The sequence below is a fragment of the Vulpes vulpes genome, chromosome 12 (assembly GCF_048418805.1).
Source record: "Vulpes vulpes isolate BD-2025 chromosome 12, VulVul3, whole genome shotgun sequence".
NCBI classification, from domain to species: domain Eukaryota; kingdom Metazoa; phylum Chordata; class Mammalia; order Carnivora; family Canidae; genus Vulpes; species Vulpes vulpes.
In genome coordinates this window covers 170,691,945-170,717,684 of record NC_132791.1, presented here as the reverse complement: position 1 = coordinate 170,717,684, position 25,740 = coordinate 170,691,945, and the positions used below count along the sequence as shown (strand labels likewise).

Here is a 25,740-nt window from a genome sequence, read left to right as displayed (position 1 = left end):
GTATACACATCTAAATGGGATTAAAATGTGGCATTTAGCAAATACTGACCACAGGAAAGTGAGGTGGGTTTCAGTTGCAACAGCTGGAGACGCTGAGAGTGACGATAGTTGATTCTTGGGGGACTTGAGAAAGGTACTAAGCATGCGAAATTGAGCTAATTACAGAAAAATGCCACATGGCTGGCTTTGGAATGATTCATCAAGCCCCTGGCATGTTCTGCTTACCCTCTGCCTGATGATAAAGTAGGGGTTATTTCTGTCTGTGGACACATTTGGCTCATATCTCATCCAGGCAACACAGCCTCAGCTTTGCTCTTGCTGGTGCTAATTTCTTTTTAAAAATAATGTTAATTGAGTAAAATATGCTTTTTTGGGCATTTAGGATGAGACAGGGAAAGTTTGTCATCTTCCAAGCGGTAGTATCTTAATCCTTTCTCATAGGATGTCTTTATCTTTACTGTTTTGGATAAGAATTTGTTGTTTAGCCACAAGAGGGCTGTGGTTACTGGCTCTGGAGACAGCTGCAGTCTCCAAGGATACAAAAGAGTCATGAGGGGTCTGCAACCCAGTGTGAGGGAGATGGAGCCAGGGGTTCCTAGCAATGAGCCTTAGCAGATGGTTGGGAAGGGGGCCACAGTATGGTTTTCATGATGAGGTGGTGATGTAAGTTCTGTGCTAGAAGCGAGGGTGGATCAAGAAGTAGGTCCCATTCTTCTTAGAAGTGCTTTACAGAATCGAGTCATCTGTAGACAGAGCTAGGCGAGCTTCCTTCTGGGCCATGTATGAACTCTCATCTTTGGCTTCACAAAACAGTCCCCACTGTCAGGAAACTGAGGTAGGACTGGAATTTCTGGGGAGGACTGAGTCTAAAATCTGCTTTACAAAGATCCTCAGCTTCAATACCCTTTTCACTTCAAGAGACTAGGCCAGAGTTTGGTTGGGTTGTTTGAACAGCACAATAATGGGGAAGGGAAAATAACTGTGAGAATTTATGGTGCAGGGATGGTCGAATTTGGTTTAAGGATGACAAGGAGCCAGAGCTTTCCTATTTGTTCATGATCAGAGTTGTCACCCTGATGGAGATAGAATATTCTTCCTCTGGAGATAGGACAGGAGTAGACTGACAACATCCCAGTTTGCCCAAGACTGTTCCATTTCTAGCATGGAAGGTGCCGAGTCCCTGGCACTTCCTGGTCCTAGACAAACAGAGAGAGTTGGTGATCCTAACTCAAGAGGCTGGAGAGGATGTATTTTCCAGATGGATTTAGTCTAGTAGTTTAGCCCATTTGTAATTGACTGGAAAGGTTTTCACTAGGAATATACATTCAGTATCATCCCCAAACCATCGCTGGAGCTGCATCTGGGAAGAGAGTATAGGAGTTAGGAAGCCAGACCCCTGGCATCTGCTTCCTCCGTGGTAACCCCTTCAGCATCTGTTTCACAGACTAGGCTTTAAACAAAGGTTTATGGATCAGAAGCTTCCACAGTGAACACAGGGTTGGAAACTTTAGAAAAAGGTGGGGATGAGAGATTTATGGATACGTAGCAACGCATTGTCCCTAAGTAAGACTAGTCTGTGGAAAATGGATTTAAGAGTCTAGTCAAGTCCACCAGGGGCTTGGCAAGGTATGTGCCCCTCTGGCCTGGGCCCAGGCTGGGACAGCACCACCAACCCATCAACGAGGAACCAGCCTTTTCTTACCCGTCAACATTCCTCTTATTCCCCAGCCTCCCCCACCACCCCTACCCCTACCCCAAAGTTCTCTCCGTGCAGATCTTGTGTAAGGAAACACAGAGCCTTTAACATCACCTGACTAGGATGATGGATATGGAAATAAGCACTTTGGGAGTCTAGTCTGCTTCTGTGTTACAGCATTTACACTCTTGGGCTCAGAACACCTCCCAGGTGGGAGGGGCCAGCACTGCATTTGCCTGCCTTCCACTTCTGTTTCCACGCTACCTGAGAGGAAATAATTTGATTTGGGGCTGCAGGGGGTAAGGCAGGAAAATACAGTAGGAAGCCTGAGAAAATCAGCAAGAAAATTACCAAAAGGGGGGAAAAATCCAACGGGCTGCATATTTCCTACAACAGGACTTAATGAAATTCTGCTCCTTCTTACACAGCTGTATTCGGTTTGTTTTACATTGTTTGGTATGTAAAAGGATTTGGCTTTGTGTTACAGAACTAATTGCTTACTAGATATTACATGGATATCAAAATACTTTATAAATATTAATTAATCTTCACCTAATTCCCTGGCAAGCACAAATAACCAGTGGCATATTTATTGAATGTGTAAGCAATAATCAGGTTTTTAAAGACTTGTTTTCTCTGCAGAACTTTCCTTACCATCTCCATGTGTCAAAATGCTTCACCTTTGTGGAGGGTTGTATCATGCGTCACTTCCATAGTAATCATTAGATAACAATAAAGATAATGTCAGGAGTAACCAGCATTGTCCCTTACTGAATATTTACCAGTCGCCAGGCCCTGTAGTGAGTGTTTCATAGATGTCATCTCACTGCATTCCCACAACAGTCCTATAAAGAAAATGTTATTATTAACATTTTTTTGCCCCCAGAAGAAGGAAGGTTCTGAGAACTCAGTGGTGGCAGGGCCAGAGTCCGTGCCCCACTCGGTCTGCAGGTCATGCTAGGAAGAGCCATTGTGCTGTACCTTTTCTGATTCTCACCAGGGAGAATGAACTTGGCCTTCCTGTTTGTTGGCTCCTTCAGCCATTTGTTCATTCTGAAGTGTTTATCTGAAGGCCAGCTCTGTGACTTTCTGTGCTGGGCTCTGTGAGGACACACATCATGCAGAATCCTGAGTAGTAATTATGGAAGTCAGCCTCTTCTCTCCTGCCATCCTTTGCAGTCCCCAGGAGCTGCAAGCTGTGTGGCTCACATCAGGCACAGTGCCTGGCCCAGTGAACATTCCTGAGCAAATGCTGAGCAGCAGAGTTTCTTGTGAATGGGTGAGGGTGGGAGCGGGAGCAGGAGCCTGAGAAGATGAGAGTATGTGCTCTCTTCTTTCCTAACACTCATCATTATAAAATTCCACATTTCTTTGTGCTCTCACCTGTTCAGTACCTTCCTAGCTCGGCCCTCCCTGAAAGCAGGGACCCTGTAGGTGTCTTTAAGCACTATAGACCGACTGCTTAGCATATTATCTTGCTTCTCAAAGTCCATGCACCAGCGGCATCATGGCCACCTGGGAGCTGGTCAGAGGAGCAGAATCTCAGGTCTTCCTCAGGCCTTCAGAGTCAGAATCTGCATTTTACAAGATCCCAGGTGATTTGCATGCACAGTGCTTGTGAGCAGCCCGATCTAGGGACTTCACTGCAGTCAGTGGTTATGATTTACAAATTGTCAGCATTTCAGAAGTCGACTGAAATCACATATTTATCCTGGGCTAGGTTGACATCAAGTTTCTCTGCTTTTAGTCGGAATCCTAGCAGCTCAGCTTGGTTATCTAAGACACTTCTATTTGACAATTATATATATCTTTGATTTGTTTTTTAAAGTGGCAGGATGGGGAGGCCCTAGGAGATGAAGTGATTATTACAGAATAAGTGCAGTTTGCTTGGAAGGCCAAAATTTTTCAAAGAACGAGAAGCATCAAAAGGAAACAATCCAAACAACAACACAAAGGTTTCCCAATGATGAAATGGCTGCGGACTCCAGCTGTGGGTCATACCGCCCAAGAAAAAAAGAGGCACAAAATAAATACAAGGCACAATAACCATCAGATCCAGGCCATCTCACTTTTGAAACAAAAGGGGAGGAGAGGAAACACATCCTCAGATACACATATTTCTGTTGGTCCATATGCTTCCCTGGGCCTGGCCTTGTGAAGACAACCTTCCAACGATTAATTGAATTTCTCACCTTTTGTTCAAATGCCTTGGCCTCTTGGTTTTTAAATAACAGCTAAGGGCAAAAAAGACCCAGAACTTTGCTGAATGACTTTTCACGATGCAGAGACATACAGGAACACCCATGCTCCTAAGTTCTCTCTGTTAATGGTGAAATTATATCAAGGATGACCTTTGGAAGGAATAAAACCCATTATCACGTGGAACGTGGTAGCTATAAAAGATCAACACTTGGAAGCCAAAGCAAAATCCCACATATGATAAATTAATTAGAATAGAAGTTACACAAAACCCAGGCCTTCTGTGTGACCCTTATCTTATAATTACCTCTTCTTTAAAAGCAGAATGGAATCTTTTATGTATGAAGATGTTAATGTTGACCCCAAATGCATTAAGAGTCAAGGAGACATTTTTCACATATCGAAAATAAGATTTGATTGAGTGCTTGCAAGTGGTCTAGTGAAATCTCATTAAACTGTTTATTTTAATTCCTGGTAAATGGAAGAATTTTAGCCGTTAATTATGAATATGAAACCAGTTAGAAAACAGGTTTTGTAATATCTAGAGCTTGCTTTTCAACCCTGATTAATGCATTGTCATTCTTATAGTTTTAAGTGCTGTGGAGCAAACAGCTACTTAGGTGTAACTTTTGTCCTTGTCTTCCTCCTCCTCCTCCTTCTCGTTATGGCTCTCTCAAATGGTTACAAAAATCCAGATGAAAACCATAAAATGCAGTCTACTAAATATACCTACAGGCTGTGTGAAGTCTGCTGTCACTATTCACAGTTATAATTAGATTTATAAGTTATGTACAAGATTCACAATGAAACATCTGAATTTAATACTCTTTCAACTACTACCATCACATCAAAGTAAAAATAAGAAAACATTTACAAAGTGGCCTTCTCTTAATCACTCAAGGGGCTTGTGTTGCTTTTGTAATCAAGGGAGATGGAAAGTGACTCCATTTGCTCCTTCCCTGTGTCCAAGGAAGAGACAAACACCACTCAGGCTCCTTGATGGAACCTGAGTCCACCCCAGGCCCACGGAATTCTCAAGAGATACCTGAGATAGAATCAAGGCTTGAAGGAAGCCCCAGATTCAAGCAAGCAGACAACATAAGGGCTACTGAGGAGATAATATGGGGTATGACCACGGTGAGGGTCTTTTCACACTTGATGCCATTATAATGTGAAAAGATCCTACACTGGAGCCTAGAGCAGATGAATAACAACACTACTGGTATTTTGTATTTAACAAAACACCTTTCTCAAGAAATGTATTACTTGCCTCGTGGGTGGGGAATTGTCTCTGAACCCAATCAGGATTAGTCACTGGCCTGTGACTATCTCATTTTTAATAAATAATAATTTTCTCAATTCAGTGCCAGCTAGCTCGTCTGCTTTCAGAAGGCAGGATATGACTGCTTTGTATTTCCTATACTAATAACCCTTGGTATCAGAGGATTAACTCTTGAGGCACTGAATTCAATTCTTGCTCCTAGACCCTTGGAGGACTTTTTTGTTTCCCCACCAACCTGGAAGGCTGCATATAGCTTTCAAATGAATTTATAGAGTAGTACCTGGTACATGAAAAGCAGAGGCCTGCCCCAGATGGCAGAGGTATGGTTAGGAAATCCTTGGTCTGCAGTGCCTAAAGGAGAGGCAAGAGAAAGTGTTCAAAATCACCATGAGGCCCCAGACACTCATGCGTTCCTTTTGTTTCTCCATCCAAAGAGCATCTGGTTGGGGCCACACATGGTGTCAGGGCTATCTGACATATTGTCGTACAGACACAAGAAAGACTCCCCAAAACACAGAGAAAAGAAAATTAAAAGGCACCTTTCATCAGTGAAGCAGGGTGATCAAGAATGTGAACTTTGGAGTTCCCTTGGTTCAAGTCCTACCTCGCGTCTTTGCAGATGACCAGCCGGGGATCTGAGCTTTAGTTTCCTCACTGTCATTGCTCACACAGTGTACACACACTCACACAGTCGCCCCTCAGAGGTGAGCAGCTGGGTCCATGGGGCTGAATACTAGATGTTTCGAAGCACATCATGCTCTAGAGCAGAGCTCTGTAAACTGTGAGCTAGGGCTCCAATCCAGCCTGCTATCTGTTTGTACACAGCCAAGGGCTAAGAAGAGTTTCCATACTTTAAAATGGGCGCATTTTAAATGCTCTTATAAGTACGTATTTAACATCCTCAATTTCGACTACTGGGCCACAAAGCCTAAAATATTTATTACCTGGCCTTTTAAGAAAAAGTTATCAGACTCCTGCTCTAGAGAAACACCCATGCAATAGAAATCTGATCCAGGTCACATACATATTTTAAGATTTTCTGGTAGCCACATGAATAGAAGTAAAAAGAAACAGGTGACATTTGCTGTAATATGTTTTCTGTAACCTGATATATCCATAAGAGTATCATTTTAACATGCAAACAGTATAAAAGTTACAAGTAAAATATTCTACATTGGTTTTTCGTACCAAGTCTTTGAGATCTGCTTGTAATTACAGCACATCCTAGAGGCCTGTGTTGGGCAGTGGCAAACTCTATTGAGTTTGAGCCAGTTTATGCTCCTCCAGACATTCATAGAGAAAGCACTGCACTGTGTAATTTCAGTTTCTTCTCTCTTTACAAGGTCACATGGCACCTAGATTTAAAATCCACAGCTGCTTCACGTTTAGATGCAGGGGGGTGCTTTCAAAGCCACAGCAGATTTTCCGGGGATAGTGAATCCAGTTGTCTTATCCCTCAATCAGATGAAATGATCCTCTTTCTGCCCTTACTCTTGCTCTGTCTTTGTTGAACCCACTGCTGGCTACTTGATACACAAGGTGCGGGAGCTGTGTATAGCCCTAGGATCCTAGACTGTGGGGAAACCCTCTGCCATGGCACAGCTGACCAGTGGCCTCTTCACCCCTGGTCTCCAGATAGAACTTTCCTCCCCAGCTTGGAAGGTCTCAGCTCACACACAGGAGGAAGCCGGAACTGCCTTGCTGTGATGATCAATCTATATGCATGCTTGCCTCCAGCTAACTAGGGACATTTAATTCTTGGCCAGAGTTTCATCAGCTCTATCAGTCTATGACAATAAAATGAATATGTCTTGGTCACACCAGGAGGTCTCCCCTGGAAGCACTCTGGGAGATCACACTCTAAGCCCTTGAGCCTCCATGTAGAGCAAAGCGTCATTCACTCAGGCCCCATGATTCACTCATGGCATATGTCACACATCTTTAGTAAAATGTTGGAGATGTTTTCTTCCTTTGCGCCTTTCTGGGGCTTTGAGTACAAATATGAGCTTTGACTATGGAAGATGCTTCATTTGCGTTTATTGAATAAATGAGCGATTGAATGGCAAATCATTTCACGCTGTGGTTCTCAAACTTGAGTGGCCATTGGCATCACCCAGAGGGCTTGTGAAACACAGATTGCTGGGTCCCACCTCCAGAGCTTCCGACTCAGAGGCTCTGAGGTGGGGCCTGAGGATCTGCATTTCTAACAAGCTCCCAGGTCACACAAAAGGTGCTGGTTCAGGGACCAGGCTTTGAGAACCACACATCTAAAAAATAGTATGACTTTATTTTCTTTTGGTTCTGGCCTCTGTATACTTTCATATCACTCTCTCTACCTCTGGTTGAAATTCCTTGTCTGCATACCTTCCCAGACAAGTTACCAAGTTCAGGGTTTTTTCCAACTTAAATCTTTTATATAATTCTTTTTTTTTTTTTTTTTAAACGGAACCTTGCTCTCTTTAGTGTTTACTTTTATTTAAATCAGTTTACTATTTGGCACAGATATATTTAGAAAAGAAATTTTCTATCTTTACTTTAAGTAGAAGATCAATATTGCTTACTATAAATAGGAAGTAAGCATTAAAATAAAGTCACAAATATTAAAATTAAAAAATGTTCATCTGTCCTCTGTATATATCACCTAAAATTATTTCATATCATCTTGGTAGTATATATAACCCACTTTGAGAAATATTGATGACAAATGAGGTCAGGCCTAAAGAGATTTTTTTTTTTTTTCAAAATAATACAAATAAATTTCAGGATAAAGGAAATGATAGCATTTTGGTATTTTCTGCTGCTGACATTGAACAGCAGACATCACACTCTATTATGAGGGCACTGATGCTGAGTCCCTGCGTTCCATAATGCTCAGATTTGGCTGAAGGGGGGGGGGGGCTCTCCAACTCATATTTCTTTGTGACGAGATGAGCTGAATTCGACTCAGCCAATAAAGTCATTCCAATTTGCATTTTCATAACCCACCCTTCCATTCTCCAAGTGTGACTTTCATTTTTAGGACAGAGTTATTCAATCAATGGATATGCAGTGCCTTTAAAGGGATATTTATCACCCTTGAAAAATCTTATTGCCAAATCTTAATAGTCTTTCTTACAACAAAGGCTCAAATTCACTATCAAGAATGGGAGGTGGAGCTTGAATGAGCTTTGCTGGAGCATCTCATGATAAAACAGATTAAAGTCTTAAAATGGGCAACCCATTGTGGTGGAAATCAAACAAATATGCAGAAATATCCCTGAGTTTCCCGCAGGCTGTGTGTGTGTGCTGTGGGTGAGCCCGGAGGGCAAATCAGAGGATTGAGAGTTAGTGGGAGTTAGTCTACTTGGATTCTCTATTAGGCTCAGCCGGGTAGCCTTGAATGAGGTTCAGAAACTCTCTGAATCTGGTTAAATTCACCTGTAAAATGATGGTGATGATGATGATGGGGTGGGGGGCTGCCAACCTCAGAGAGTTGTGGAGAGGCTTAGATGGGAAAGTCCATGTAAAGTACTTCCCCCTTGTTTTGGAACTGAGAAAATAAATGAAATACAGATCTGCTATTTATGTCAGGGGTCTCCAAGATCACCTCCAGGCTCAGTGATTTGCTAAGAGAACCTATAAGACTCACGGTATAGTTGTACTCATGGCTAAGATTTATTACAGGGAGAAGATGCAGAGCAAAAATCAGCAAAGGGAAAAGGTCCATGGGATAAAGTCTGGGGAAATTGAGGCAGAAGGTTCTTCTCCTAGTAGATGTGCTTGATCATTCCAGGTATGAGTTGTGGTGACATGTGTGACATGTTGCCAACCAGAAAGCTCATCTAGAGACTCAGTGTTCAGAGTTTTACTATGGGCTGGTCACACACACACATCTGCCTGGTTACGGATCAAAGATTCAGGATCCCAGAAGGAAGCAGGTGCTCAACATAAATCACAATATTTGTGTATAAAGTTTAGGTACAGCGAGACAGCCTTATCAGTTAGGGGTTAGGGTAGTGGGAGCCCTCCCCAAATCCAAGTTCCCAGATGTCAGTCAAAGGCCAAACTGGCAAGCAGGCGATTCCAAGACAGCAATCCCAAGTCTGCTAGCTTAACTCTTCTGTGTGTTGCATTATAAGCCTTAAGGCCTCTCTTAAACTCTGGCTTCATCCACTGTGCTGCCCTCCACCCACCCTCCTCCCAGCACTGGGCATATCCCTATAGCAAAGCTTTGCCTTTATACTTGCTGCTGCCTCTGCCTCCAGTGCTTGAACGCTCGTGCACTGACCCTGGTGTGACCAACTCCTCAGCATTCTCCTCACTGAAGGCTCTTTCCCGTCCCCCACTGAATGCCCTTCCTCCTACCCCATCATTTGGTGTTAATTTCTCTGTAGCATGTATCACACTGAAATGATCCTCTGTACTGATTTTTTATTTGTTGGTTGGTATCCCCTCTACTGGAATTAAACACCCTAAGAGCAGAAAAGTGTATATTTTGCTTTCTATGTCATCTCCCATGTCTAGTACAGGACTGGCAGATGGTAGGTGCTCATTTAATATTTATCACATGGGGATTGATACTTATTATGAAACACTTAGTTCTTCTTTATCCCAAAGACCAAACCCTCCATGTCCTTGCTGTTTATTAAAGTATCTTCTTTGGATGTTAATTTTTTTTTTTTTTGGCAAATGTTGAATTTACAGAAAACTGACCCAAAAAATATCATGAAGACGCTGGGTGCCTCTGGGCTTTTAAAATCCCATCTTTCCACAATTGCACCTTCTCCACAGGAGCCTACTTCAAAAGGGCTGGTTCATGGAAAACTGCTTAGGAAGCTCGTGGTTTTGTTTATACTCACAGCAGCTGTGGGGCACCTCTGTTTTCAGCATGTTGGCCTAGATTCTCGAGTAATTCTCAATTCTTGTGACACCACAGGGAAGGAGTCGCCGAGCAGCTTCATTGGCCCTTCCCGGTCTGCTCTCTATTTTTTTCCATTTTGTCCTCTGGCCCAGGAGTCTGCAAACTTTCTCCTGAAGGGCTAGATAATATGTATTTTAGGCTTTGCAGGCCATAAGGTCTCTGTTGCAAGACACTCAACTCTACTGCTGTAGTGTGAAAACAAAGACAAGAGGTAAATCAGCGAGTGTGGCTATGTTCTAATAAAACTTTATTTACAAAAGCAGGCAGTGGGCTGGATTGGGCCTGTGGGCTGTGATTTACCAATGAAGGCTTGAAGCCCTAGAATAAAGTCTGCAGCTGACAATGTCTACATAAGGAGACTCTAATGTATCCCTCCCAGCCTGGGGTGGAGGCCGTTCACATGACCGTACTCTGCACTGAATAATTTTTTTGAAGAAGATGTCTTCTGTAAATTTTACTATGGGGGAGATAATACTATTTTTTTTTCCAAAGAAAAATCAAACTTACTTTGAAAGAGTAGTAGGATTAGCAGAAACTTTTACTATTACAGTAATCCAGTTTGAGATGAAACTATCCCAAGGACTGACTCATGAAATTTCAGGTAATTGAACCTGTGGACTCAAATAGACATGAGAAAAAAATAAAATGTCCTTCTCAAACTTTTTTGGCTTAGATATTTTCTTTCTTCTCAGCTCAAAACCTGGCAAATATTTGCTTGTTGGAGAAAACACACTGGCTTATCCACACCTAAATGTAATGCAAGGGAGGGGTTCCTGAGTTAATATATTTGTATCTATGTATACCTTTTTGTTTGTTTTTAGTGAGGAGCAAGTTGAAGAGGCTTCCTGCCTCTTGTAGATATTAGAAAGGAGGGTGTTCGGTTGACACTGCAGTGAAGCCGAGGGAGGGGATGTTCTCCGTCTTTGGAGACCAGCAATAAGCCATTTTTATCACTTTAAAGAGTTTGTGCCTTTGAGCAAGCCAGCTAAGAGGAAGGGCTTGATGCTCTGAAAAAAATATGAACTTGAGTAATGGAGCAGGCTGACTCAGCTCCCCAGAATTCAGAAGACAGTAAATATGAAAGCAGTTTCAAGAGGAGAATACTGTAGACTTTTTTATGGTGGTGGTGGTTTCACTGTTAAATACAACTTCTCTGCAGCACATTCAAGGGAGACTCTTTTCCTAGGAATATTAGTAAATGAAGAATGGAAACTCGGGTGCCAGGGGAGGCCAGGAAGGTAATGTAAAAGAATGAAAGGACTTGGTATAAGAAAAATCCATATAAAGACATGAATGCAAACCAAACATCACTTTTAAGTTTAATTTAGGAAACCAACAGTGCAACTGAGATAATAAAAGGCAAATGGTACTTGCTGCTGGGAGACAGAGGGAGGGACATGGACTGTGGTCACTTGGAGAAGACGTTCTGTCCATCAGGAGAATGTTTGACTATAGTCCCAGCATCGTCTCAAAACAACCCAAGTACTTAGTGAAAATCCTTGATATTTAAATGTTAGCGATTAATCCACAAACTAAAGGCCATCTCACAGATTCAGTGGCCTTTAGGGATCTGCTGGCCATCAGAATCTGCACCCTCTTTGGTAGAGCCTTCTTGTCCTTGGAAGAAAGGCTATAGCTGATGTTTGACTATTGAGGGAGACTCTTCTGTGGCTGCACATCTGTGTTCTGAATATTTGTAGTACTATAGACAAACTTTCAAGGTCAAATTGATTATCCTCCAGCTTAGCAAAGCAGCATCTCCCTAATTATGTCAGAAGGCAGGATTATCTCTGATCATTCGAGCTAGGATTCTGGATAAAACATCAAAAGCAATATTTAAATAACACACGGTCACGAATCAAGGATGCATTGCATTTTCTCTTACTAAAAAACCAAATTATGGTGGGCCGTTTTGCTCCATTAGTAAGGATTTTCTAGGCTGTTTTAACTCCTATGTAGTAAACCCCATCCTCAATTACAAAGTGTCATCGTGGGAAAGAAGGAAGCTCTCCTTGGGGTCATGGTGGTTCATAGTTCATAAAAACCCTGCAAAAATCCAAGCAAGTTCTTAGCCCACGCTACCAGAATTAGGAAATGGCATACCCAGTGCTATGCTGGCACTGCTTAGCTCATGGGAGCCAATTGTGCATATTTCTTCCTAATTCTGTACACAGTGACCACGTTGGTAACTCAAAATTGGCCATGGGGGGAATAGTTGCATCATGGAAATTAGCAAATGTTACAAATCATGGCATTTCTTTATTGAAGAGCCAGTTGTTAAACACTTATGAGGACTCCCATTGGTATTCCTCACTGCTGGAAGGCCTCCCTGTATCTCTTTCTTGAAACCCGAGGCCACCTTGTATTCCACTTAGACACCATATTATTATCTTGCTTATTACTCTAGAAATATGAAGCAGAAAAAAGTTGCATATGAAATTATTTTCTAGCTTCTATCTTCTCAAGAATTTTTGCCTTTTAAAAGCAAAGTTGTTATAGAACACTAGGAATTTTTTTTTCAACATCAGAGTAGCTCAGTCTTGAGACATTTGAGTCCTTTTGAGTAATAACTAGTAGCAGCACTGAAGAGGAAATTCAAAGATCACTATCATTCTTAGTCCTCCTCACTGTGCATCTTCTTTGTTTAAAATGTAAGGGTACATAAGCAAAATCAACTAAATTGATGTGTCTAAGACAGTGGTTTCTCTAGGGACCTTACTCCCACTCCCCTAACATTGAGCCAACTGTGTTCTTCTTTTACTATTTCTACAAGATTGTATACTCCAATCCTATACTTTTAATTGTGTTTTTAAAGTATGTATTTACATACCAGTCTTTCCTGTTGTGCTTTGTCTTCCTAAAGGGTGGGAGCTCTGTCTTACTAATTTCTGTGTATCTTGTCACTAAGAGGTAGTAGGCACTCAGTAAATGTTACTTATATCCATGAATGAATCCTTAAGAACATGATTAATTGGCAAGTAGAGCAGTCATTACAATTCCTTCTGATTCAGGCAAGCAAGCATTTGAACAAATTTCTCTCTTAATTACGTATTAGGCAGTTAGATTTTAAAGGTTTATTTACTTATTTTTAGAGAGAGAGAAAGTGTGTGTGCAAGCTCAGTGGGGAGGGGCAGAGGGAGAGAATCTCAAGTAGACTCTGCGCTGAGTGTTGAGCCCAATGTGGGGGTTAATCTCATGACTCTGACTCATGACTTGAGCCAAAACCAAGAGTCTGCTACTTTCACCAATTGGCCACCTAGGCATCCCTAGGCAGTTCGATTTTGAAGACAAGATGCATATTATACTCTATCCCAAGAGAGGTTATGTGGCATGCTGCTTAACAATCAATTCCTTGACCTCAACACCAACTTTTGCTAGGTTTATTTCTTTTCTTCTGGAACTTTTCAAAGCCAAGATCTTTAGCAGAAAAAAAAAACAATTTAACAAGATAGACATTTAGTTCAATAGAAGAATTTTTTCCTGGTGTGAAAAAATAAATTACAAAAAGGACTTTGCCTCTGAAAGATAATTAATAAAAACCTTCCGGGTGATGACAAATCTGACATCTTGTCTAATGTCTGGCAGAGAAGAAAGTGTTGAGAGTTGCACAGTTAGAATAAAATGTTCCACTTCACAGCAAGGCCAGGCAGGATCTGATAATTATTTCTAAGCAAGAAAAGGTCATAGTCTAGTTGTTAAATTGACACAACATCAGGCCTGCATAGGTGACTATTGACCATCAGTGGAGTCTTCCTTCAGATTTTCCTGATTTCACAGATAAACATTGTCAGGAATGTGGATGATTATGGGATGACTCCCTCTTGGACATTTTGGGAGTTTAAAATTTTTTTTAAAATTTCAGATTTATTAAGGTATAATTGACAAACAAATTTTTAATACATTTAAAGTGTACATCATGGCAAGTGGCACACATTAATTGTACATTGTGAAAGGATTGTCTCCCATCTAGTTATCTAGTAAATTAGCACCTCTACCACCTCACATATATATTTCTTCTTTTTTTAAGTTTCTGTTTTTTTGGTGAGGACCAGCAAGCATTAACCACACCACATACTACCAACCACAGTCATTACTCTCTATATCACATCTTCAGTTTTTATTCATCTTATAGCTGAAAAATTGTACCCTCTTTCCAACGTATCCTTGTCTCCCCTACTTCCCAGCCCCTCTTTCTTACTCTCTATGAATTGGATTTTCTTTAGATTCTACATATAAATGATATTATGTAGTATTTATCTTTCTCTTTCTGGATTATTTCACTTAGCATAATGCCCTCCAGGCCCATCCATGTTGTCACAAGTTGCAAGGTTTCCTTCTTTCTCACGGCTAAATAATATTCTATTTTTATATAGATTATTTTTATGAATATTCCATAATATGCAATATCTGATATGATACATGGAACATATTATACATGGAATGTGTACAATATATATCTATCTTACATAGTCTTTATTCTTCCATTGATGGGCACTTATATATATTATATTGTTTGTATTGTTTCTATACTTTTTGGACATTTTGGACTGAAACTGTATTTATAGAACTTTCCCCTTCCCTTATAGAAGTTACTCATGGGTTATAGGAGGCTTAGTAATAGTTCCTGAACATGTCCACATCCTAATTTCTAGAACATGTGACTATTACTTGGATTACCCATGTGGCCTGATATAATCACAATGGTCCTTATAAAAAGGATGCAAAAGGAGTCAGAAACAGAAGAGCATATGATGATGGAAGAAGAGAGAGAGAAAGTCAAAGAGATGCTATGTTACTGGCTTTGAAGATGGAGGAAGGATGCCATGCGCTAAATGCTATTGTTGGCCTATGAGAGCTGGAGAGCAAAAGGAAACAGATTGTACCTTGAAGTCTGCTGAAGGAACACAGCCCTGTCAACAAATTTTAGACTTCTGATACCCAGTGCTGTAAGATAACAAAATGTTTTTCAAGCCACTAAGATTGAGATAATTTGATACAGCAGCAATACGAAACTAATGAATGGGACATGTCTTACTTTGGGTTCCCCCGAATCAGAGCTGGAGACAAAGGGCTAGATACAGATTGTTTTCTTTGGGAGATGACCTAGGAAGCAGGAGTGAGGGGCAAGAGGGTGAGGCAAGGGAGGAGGGAGAGAGCCCATGTAATGAAGTGTCACTGAGATCACTCCTGTGGGCAGCTAGGGCTCAAGGCACCAGGACCTCTGGAAGGCACATGGGATGTCTCTCAGAAGAGTGCCTCTAGAGGAAGGCAATTAGGACCTGTAACTGGCTTTCATTTCCCAGCATTGAGGGCACCACTAAAGGCTGCCGCTGGAGCGTCAGCTCCTCTACATTTCCCAGCTCTGCTTGACCTTGCATTAACCAGGCTCCTGCAGTATAGGAGCAAGCCCCACAGCAGAATGTGAAGAGACTGAGGACACTTTGCAGGGTAAGGCTGAGCTCTGAGGGAACAGTTCACAGCAGCAGTGGCTACGATGAGAGGCTGGCTGAGGTGATGGCCTCAGGCACTGTCTTCTATTGGACTGAATACTCAACCCCCGGATTATTCATCTAGTAATTTTCCAGCCTGTTGTGTCCATGGGGTTAGGGTTTTATATGCAGACCAGACAACTCTTCCAGTGCCTGGCACACAGTTGGTACTTCATATTTGCTCAGTTGAACTTCCTGGGGCTGCTAAGTCTCACCATGAGTATCTCATACAGAGACTCCCTTCTTTATTTCATTTAAGGGAAGCAGGTCTTACCTGGCATTTGAAATCCCAAATTAATTACTAAAATTTCATGAATAGATCTAAATACTACCAACTCTAGGGCAGATACAGCCTCTAGTTTCTTCTAAGGGCCAGAGAAAAAAGCCTTCCTAGTTGCATTGACTAAAATTCTTACAAAACTTTTCTTTTCTTTTTCTTAAAATTTACCAATTGAGTCTCGTTGATTAATCCTGGAATCTTAACAGTAAAGAGTTAATCCTGTTTAGACAGAAATTGTGATTTCATTGAATGAATTATTTTTGGCTCTGTTTTAGCCAGACTAGAGGAGGACATGCCTGGTCAACTCAATCCTACTTTAAGACAAAACACTTTCAAATAATCTTGAAAACAACCCAGAGCTTATTATCCCTGCCAAATTGCTTCCTGTTTCTTCAGTTGGCATGCTGTGGTGTTTGCACTTACCAAACCCCTGCATGGAACATTCTTTATTATACTTTGCTACTTGAAAAATGTCAATCAGCTTTCCAATATGGCCTTATCTGTGACATGGCCCCAGTTCCTATTCTCATTGAAACAGTCTGTTATTCCTTCTGTTATTCCAGTCTGTTATTCCTTCCATAACATTTTTTACATAATTGTCTATACTAATATAAATAATAATAGTAGGTCGCATATAGCACCTATTATGAGCCAGCTCCTGTCCTAAACCTTTTGATTTATGTTAACTTATTGGCTCTCACAAACCAATGAGGGTAGATGACCTTACTGGGTATATTGTACAAATGAGAAAACGAAGTCACAGAGAAGGTAAGGAACTTGCCCAGGGTCACACAGCAACCATGTAGGAAAATTAGGACTTGAACCCAGGTAATTTAGCTCAAGATTCTTTGTTTTGAACTACTTCCTAATTCCCAATATGTAGAAAATATTATATTATATGGTATTATTTGCCCCCATGCCTGCCTTTCCTTCTAGATAATAGCTCTACCAAGGTCTTTGTTCATTCCTCCATCTCCAGCATCTATCCAAAGGCCTGGCAGATAATAGAAATTTTAAACTTTGACTAAGGGAACTAATGAAAAAAATGAACCCAAATACTCTGTCATAACAGCAGATCAAAATGCCCCACCACTTGAAAGGACAATTGCTAAGAAAAAAAGAGAAGAATCTGTGCCTATTTGTGCTCACGAATGGAGTGCTCAGATAGCAATTTCCACATCATGATCCTCTGACACTCCTATCCAGAAAATGGGCCTCACTGAGATACAAACATGGTGTCAGCAGGGCTGCATTCCTTCTGGAGGTTTAGGAGAAACTCTGTATTTTTGTCTTTTCCAGCTTCTAGAGGCCTCTTGCCCCCTTGGCTGGCAGTCCTTTCTTCCACTTCCAAAGCTGGCAATGGCAAGTTGAGGCTTTCTCACACCACATCCCTGTGGCCTGGCTTTCATTGTCACATCTCTTTCTCGAGCTCTTCAGCTCTCTCTCTCTCTCTCTCTCTCTGTCTCTCTCTCTCTCTCACTTCCATTTTCAAGGATTCTTCTGATTATATCTAGATAATTCAGAATAACCATTCTATTTTAAAGTCAGTGGATTTTTACCTTTAATTCCCCATTACCATTTAATCAGACATATTCACAGGTTCTGTGGATTGGCCTGAGGACCTCTTTGGGTGCCATAACTGCGTGACTTCCCTTTTAACAATTCGAGGAAAAGATACTGAGTAGCATTCAGTTGGAAATAAGGTCTAGGATGTTGGTCCTAAACTCTGTATGAAGGCAACAACACTCAATTAACTCAAACTGCGTATGAAGGACTCGCCAAACTGGAAGTATTCTCTCTCTTTTTCTTCCCCAAAATCACAAAATCATTTCTAAGTGTCAGTTACATTAGTGGCCAAGATAGTGGCAGGTGCTCTGTGTCCCGAGGGCTATAGAACATCAAGAAGATTGTAAGGTGGTCAGATTTGGTGGGGTGGATGACACGAGCTACACTGTCAGTAAGGATATGGATATGTGCCTATGCACGTGTGCAGGTATGTTTGTGTGTGTACATGGATGTGCCAATGCATGCCTTTAAATACCTCTTTTTTCCATGCGTTCCCTGTAGGTAGAGTGCTTTCATAAACCCTTCAAGGATTCTGGCAGGATAAAGAATCAATCAAAATTCATTGCTGTAACATTTTTATATCCTGCAAGTCAGAGCTGGTAGCCTTTCTTCCCCGCCAATCTAAGCTCCTCCAAACTGATTCCAGTAGGCCGGCTTTGACAAGAGTAAACCAGAGGTGTTTTGTGGCAAGGATAAAGTAACTGTCCATCCACGCTAATAGCAAAAAGCGGTGAGTCAGTGAAAGGAAAACAACGAGGGGCCAGGAGACTCTAGTGAGTTCACTTGGAAAATACCATTTTGGAGCTGGCTTAAGAGAGGATGAGATCTGAGGTTGTTCACTGCCTGCTGAGATAATTATTTGTGGCAGGAAGTTTCTCTTTTTTTTTTTTTTTTTTTTAAGCTATGGCTACTTTGAATACAGTTGTGTTAAGCTTTTCTTCAGTCCTGCTATATCTCTTTGACCTCTGGGACATATTTGTGATGCCATGATATAGGAGCCCCTCTGTGTCCTTGTCCTTTCCGTATCTAGTGTATAGTCAGCCAGGTGAGCTGCTGGCTCACACACACAACCCTGGATCTTAGGGGTCTGCACATTGCATGTGCAGTTTCCTTGTTGGGTAGTTCTGTTAAGTGCTTGTCTTCTAAGCAAGGACTGATTTCTGGGCGTTTCTATTGGATGGCTCTGCCATCTTGGAAGACCCTCCTTTCTGTTTTCATAGATGGGGAAGAGAGGGCATTTCAGGGGCCAGGTGGAAGTGGCAAAAGCTCCTTTACTCTCCTTTTGTGGGCCAGAGCTTAGCACGTGGCCAAAGTTACTGCAACAGAGCCAAGAGCATACAGTTATGGATATTATTATGACAAGTTAATTAGAGACTCACAACAAGGAGAGTTCTTTTCTTGAAAAGCCTGTTTCCAAAGTTTAGAGTAGGGGTTGCAAATTCAGATGCCTCAGAGCCAGACAAGTGAGTAGCAGAGTCAAGTAAGCGGGAACAGTAATACAGAGAATGGTGCAGACAAGGACAGCCAAGAGAAGTGCACTCTTAATAACATGATAATTTAACTTTTATGATAGACTGCTATGGCTAAACTAACCAAATCTGCTGGCCACATCCATCCCATATGCTGCCAGTTGGCAACCTGCAGTCTGGGACAGAAAAAAAAAATTTTTCTGGAAGCAAATTCCAAGTTGGCTATGTTCGTGAATCACTACCTGTCAGGATAAACATAAACCCTTTCTTTTGAAAAAAGAAAGCTCTGAATAGCAGCAAAGAAATGGAAGCTAAAAAAGGAAGCAGGTATAAAGACAGTGATGTAAGGTTTTGCTATCGGTGTGTACATGTAGGGCAGTGGCTCTTACACAGAGGATGGAGCTCTGAGCTGCCATTTTAAAGGATATTTGGTGTCCTGCAAAAGCAGCACAGCTCAGCTCACAACAGGCATTGATGTTTTCCATTGTGCACCTGACCTCAACATTCAACCCCGCCCCTCCCACCTTCTACCTGACTCAGGCCCCTGCTCTTTCCCTTTGAATATTTCTGAGCACAGTGTATACACTGAACAGTTTTACAGTAGCAACGAAAGTTATATTTTGCTGATATCTGTCAATGTCTACCTTGAGGAAGATAATATCAGTGAATCCTGTATATTGGCTTAAATATAATACATAGAAACAAAGATAATAACAGCAAACATTTATTGAGCAACCACTATGTGCCTGGTACTACATAAGGCCCTTTACGACAATTAACTCATTAATTAATCCTCATAATAACTTTGAGATGCTATTATAGTTCCAATTTCTATGTGAGGAAACGTAGACACAGAAGGTTACTTGCCCAAGGTCACACTGGTAAATGGCAGCTAATAAGCTGGGACTCGTATAGAACCAGTGTAGCTCTGTCCTGTGCTTATAGTTTGTCCGAACATGAATCTGCTTTCATAAGCAGGCTGATTGTAATTTTCAAATAATAGAAATCCTTCAGTGATCATAAAATTTGATCACTGCTGAGCTTTCAAAGGTGTATTGGTTGCCTGTTGGTTATGAGGTGCAAGCTAATGCATGAGTGAGCAAAAAAATATATATATAGAAATACCATTATTTCTAAGGCATTAAAGATAAATTCAGAATGTTGTTCATAGCATATATTCTAGAAATGTTCAAGAGGATTTGGAGAAAAGTATGTCCAGGGCACATATTTATAAAAATGACATCTGACAATGTTGGAGAAGGGGCTTACCTCGTTTTGGAGTAATGTCCAAACACTCGTTTTTAAACCAATGTGGGGATACTTCTTACTTATTCTTCCACCAAACTTAGTGTGATTAAAACTGAAGGGTGGGTATCCATGACAAGTTTTGCACAGATACTGTTTAAATTCTTGTAAAAAGTCAAGGGGCAATAGCAGTAAGTAGAATAATCTTCCACTACTGCCCAGTCAGACATTCAACTTTTGGGAAGCCCTAAATTCATCTGGATTCTTTTTTAAATACAATTTTGTAATTTCAGAGATGTGTTACATGAAACCCAGGCAGACACAAAGGAACTTATGTGAAAGAAAAGGGTGTGTTGGCTGACAAGACAAGTCTATGTTCCTTTCCATTGATCCAGCTAATTCTGACCCAACTTTGAGATCGAGGCAGAAATGTCCTTTATGTGGGTTTGCTTTCCCTGATCCCCCTAGATGAAGTTAGGCTCCTTGTCCCTTCTTCATGCTCCCAAAGACACCTATAATTTCCTCTCACGGTAAAATTCTAGTTAATTAATGAAATTGTGATTTGTTAATGCCCGTCACCTTTTCTAGTCCACATTAACAGTTAACACTTGCTGATCACTTATCCTGTGTGACATTATTCTAGTAATTTTATTTTTTTAATTTTTAAATTGTTTTGAGAAAGAGAGCACACAAGTGAGCTGTGGAGGGTCACTTAACTGACTGAGCCACCAAGGTGCCCCTATTCTTGTTGCTTTAGATGCACCATGCATTGAATCCATATAGCTCCTCCTCTCAATGCCCATCTTATTTTCCATAGTTCCATTACTATTAGCCGGTAAAAGACAAAGCCAAGATTTGAACGTTTGGACTTTGTGCTTTTAATTACTGCATTACTATGCTTCTGTATAAGCTCTAGAACAGCACCTAGCAAAGTGCTTGCTGAGTCCCAGGAGATTAATAAATTTGGGGGAATAAGTGAACGAATGAATGCAGGCAGGAAGAACTAGTTCTTACTTTGCTAAGTCATACCTTGCTTAGGAAATTGCTGCATGCTTTTCCCTTATAAGCACTTAACTTAAACTTTGGTGAGTGGAGTGACCCAAGAATTTACAAAAACAAACAAACAAACAAAACAGCCTCTGGGAATCCTCTCACCACTCCTACTCCCACCTGATGGTCAGAGATTTCTTTATGACTCCAGAGGAATCCTGAATAGAGCCTACCAAGAAATCAGGACAAAGATGGAGCTGCAGAGGGACAAGAACAGGGGCTCAACTCAACCAACTTCTTAACCAGTTCTGGGTTCTTATGCTCAGGATCCCTAGAGAAATGACATCTCCTTAGTTCCTAGGGGATGACTAGGTTTACTGGTCTTGGGTTGAAGGCAGAATTAGCTGATTAGAAGGTTAAGGTATAATTGTAGGCACAGGGTGCCTGGGGGCAACCTTCGACCATTTTCTGTTTAACTGAATTAGCGTTGGCCAGTTATAGATTTTCTGCTTGCAAAATTGCCAGCAAATTATTCTGAGTCCTGAATCTGCATTCTGTGTATGTGCCATTTGGGATGTCAGCATTATGATTGCCTTGGAAGCAATCTAACCAGAGCCTGCTCTGAAGGCAAGAGAAAGTTTCACAAGCAGAACTGCTCAGATATGGAACTATAATATCCTCACCCCTTTGATTTTAGAAAGATGATGTCAGTCAGGGTGATGACTTCTCCATTTCAATTTCTCTGATGTTCCTCAGTCCTGCCATACCATGAATCTCCAAAGATTAATTCTTGCTCTCATTTCTTGGGGTTCAGTGCATTTCAGTGGGCTGGTATTTAGAGAGAAGCCCTGGTTCCTCAGCTTCCAACCTTTTGTACACTCTTTTGAATTTGCTGGTGGGGATAATAATGAGTTTTCTTCAACAGCTTGTGTATAGTGGTTAAAAGTTTGCATCCTGGTATCAAAGTTTGGTTTCCCGAGAAGCAGGCACTAAGTCAAGGATTTGAGTGCCAGTAGTTTCATTTGGAGGGTGGTGTCAGAAAATACCAACAAGAGATGAGGAAATGAGCCAGGGAAGAATGGAAGGTGAATATCAAGCTCACCCCTGTGGGCAGCTGGAGTTGAAATCCAAGTGGAAAGAGGGAAACAGAACATTTGCCTGCATGATTATCTCTCCTGAGCGGTGAGAGAGCTGGGGTATTTGTGCACCAATTCTCATCAGTAATGGCCAAGGGCTGCTACTAAGAATATGAATTTCCAAACATTCTCTGCTGGCTCCATGCTCTGTTAAACCAGCCTTCCACAGGCTTCAGAGAAACATCTCGGGCAAAAAAATATAAAATCCTGCTGCATGACATGGAAAGCGTAAGGGGTATGTGGGAGGAGCTCTGATAAGTGATCCAAATTCAGGACACTTAAGCCTGGATTCAGATCCTTGTTCCACCCATCCTCACTGTATGTATGGTCTTGGGCAAATGTATTAGCTTCTCCAGAATGTGAGGCCCCTTGTCTGTAAAATGTATCCTATAAAATATTAAATATAATATAAGCTGTTGTGGAGATTAAAGGAGATGATGCATATAACAAACTTAGCATAGTGCTCGCCATATAGGAAAGGTTGAAAAATGTTAGCAGTTCTATGTTAAATATTATAGAGCATCTTCTCAGCGTCAGGATCTGTGGTAGGTACTTGGTATCAAAGGGGGGCAGGGAAGAGGTAACTTCTATCCTCATAGGGCTTGTATTCTTTCCATACTAAACCCATGACCATTTCTTACCTTACGAAAGTACCCCTTGTCCAAGAATGTGTCACATACTTTCATATTCCAAAATACATAACTTAAATTTTTGAGTCTGAGATGAAGCACCCCAAGGGTTTGCAAAGACAGAGCTGAGCTTTTGGAAGCAATTATAAACTTTAGATTTTTTGAGAAGCCAAACTTACAAAAGTAAAATAAAGTGGTGAAACTGACTTCAATAACATCTATTGAGTCTACTCTGTAAAATAATATCATTTTAACATGTAATCCATATAAACATTATTAAATTAGATATTTTACATTATTTTTCTTTTTGGCACTCAGCCTTCAATATCCAACATGTATTTTATACTGACGATTTCAGCCCAGCTGCATTTCACGTGCTGAGTAGGTGAGGGTGGCCCATGGCCATCATATTTGATTGTGAAGGTATAGTGAGCTCTGAATTCCTTTGGGAAATAATTTCCAGTGGAATATTCTGTTTTCCTCCTCATTATGAATGGCACTGCTCCTTTGCATCTATGACAGTGAAGTTGGTTTTAGCTTGGGCATCATATGAAATTGACTGTTTTTGTAATGAAATTTCACACATAGAAGCCATGGTGAGATTCTTAGCAGGTGTAAAAATCTGACAAAGTTATTTCTTTAACAGCAACTTGATGGAAACTACAGCAGCTGTTCCCATTTGTGTGTTTTCCAAATCTCATTGCCAAAGAGAATTGTTGGCAGCCACAGGAGAAGTATCAACTTACCTCTTCATTTGGGAAATGAAATTAAAACCCCAGCTCATTTCTAAAAGTCACAGATTTGGTAAAAGTTAGTAGGGCAAACACATAAGCCGCTGTTAAAATATTGATGGCTTTGGTTTTCTCAGATGCTGCTGTTAACATCTGCAGAAGATTTGGACTGCACTCCTGGATTTCAGCAGAAAGTGTTCCACATCAATCAGCCAGCTCAGTTCATCGAGGACCAGGCGATTCTAAACTGTAAGCAATGTCACTTGATGATTCTTTTGGCCTATTCTCATATTTGAATTTGCCAATGTCTAAGAATATGTCTCAGGATGTGATATAGTCTAACCTAAGTGTTTTCTGATTGTTTTTCTTATGTCACTGCTTGACCTGGGGTGGAAGCTCTTGAATTAGGGCCTTGTTGGCTGAGAGGTATATAAAGTCGTTATGTATCTCATTTGAGTATTTTATCATTGGTGAGCATTTTCCCACTGCTCCCAGAAGAGGAGACCACACCAGACTCCAATGTGAGTGCTACTCTGTGCAAAGGAAATTAAATCCATTTCCCCTGGGCAGTCCCTGAGAGCAAAACCATTGCCTTCCCAAGGATTGCTGTTTTACTGGGATTTCTCGTACATAGTGTTAGATCAAAATAATGGTGAGAGTAGGATGTTGGCTTCTGGGAATTTTTAGGCATAGGAATTTAAAACTCCTATTCTGAAGGCTAATAAGAGGGACTTCAGAAAGATTCAAAATCTCTACTAGCTATATTGTGGAGTAAACTCAAATCCCCCCAAATTCCAATTAAAATATGCTCCCCTCAGATCTGTGGATATAATCTCTTCCTATTTTTAATGCCAGTTTCATATTGTTTTATCTTTATGAGGGCATGGAGTGCACTGCTAAATGCATAGCAAGCATAGTTTTAGCACAATAGAATTTAAAATTGATGGCAGACAAATAACCATTTAATTGTAAACTCTTGAGCACCATTCTTTAACATTTGGGAATGCATAATAGGAAAACAGTGGTTTAAGTTGGTCAGATGCTGCAAGGTCCTTTTAGGGAAGATAATTTTGCATTTGCCCTTACAGTCTCAGGCTTGCCTTCCACGCTAACCACACTCCTTCGTTCCTGTGCTCTGTGGCTGGTGTGTTAAAAGAAAAGGGAAACAAGACAACACAACACAAAATAAAATAAAACCAGCCTGCTTGGTTGGATTGTTCTGTGAGGCTGGAACACATTTTAGAGTTGGAAGGAACACAGTAATGAAGATGCAATACTGAGCATCAAGGGAGCTACCCAAGGTGAAGTCCATGAACATCTTGATGCAATTATACCAATGAAATCATTTTGGCAATTAGAGTCTGCAATGACAAGGTGCAGGACTGGTACAATAAGTGAATTCCAATGTGTGATTTCATGTTAATTTGATCCCTGAGTGAGACTCCTGGGTCAGGCCATCAGGAACCCTTATTTGTCTTTTGATTCTTCTATTTATCAGAATCAATATATTTCAAAGGAAACTTTGTTTAAGAGAACCACTTTTCTGGCTCTTCTTCCCTCACATCTCTGTCTCATCTTCTCTCTTCTTCTCCTTCTCTTTCTCTCTCTCTCTCACTCTTTCTCTATCTCCTTTTTCTCTCTTTTCTTTGCAAGTGATTATCCCAAATGGCATCTATATTAACATGGGTGTAAATGAGAAGCCACCCTGAGTATGGAAATTAATAGAGTTGGTATGCAAAGCAGGCCCATAAATGTGATTGCTTCTGTAATCTTCACGACACCAAACAGCTTTTAATTCACCGCTGAGAAGCTGGAAACAATCATACTTTGGGGGATCTTTTTAATTTAAACTAGACCATACTGTACATTCCAATATCACAGTTTTGTGTGTGTCTGTGTTTTTTTTTTTAATCCCCTAAGTAATTAAGTGGGTTATGGTTGTTGGTTCTGTGTAAGCTAGTAAATGCTAAATGGAACTGAGTTGATTATCAATGATAGCACGTTCAGGAAAAGTCAGTGATATGGGAATTGAGGATATTTAAAATTTTATATATGAATCTGTATGTAAATTGTTGAATCAGCAAAATCTGATTAGCCCTCTCTTAGTCAAACTGCAGATTCAAATCTA

The 25,740-nt window shown here is 40.9% G+C and overlaps 1 protein-coding gene across 1 annotated transcript in view; it reads left to right on the top strand.

Annotated features, from left to right (window-relative positions):
* CDH13 (cadherin 13) overlaps positions 1-25,740 on the top strand; it is a 1,000,623-nt gene that overhangs the window by 191,867 nt on the left and 783,016 nt on the right. The window contains exon 2 of the mRNA XM_026004901.2: positions 23,750-23,861. Within this exon, the coding sequence (XP_025860686.1) occupies positions 23,750-23,861 (112 nt within the window). The remainder of the gene's footprint in view (positions 1-23,749; positions 23,862-25,740) is intronic.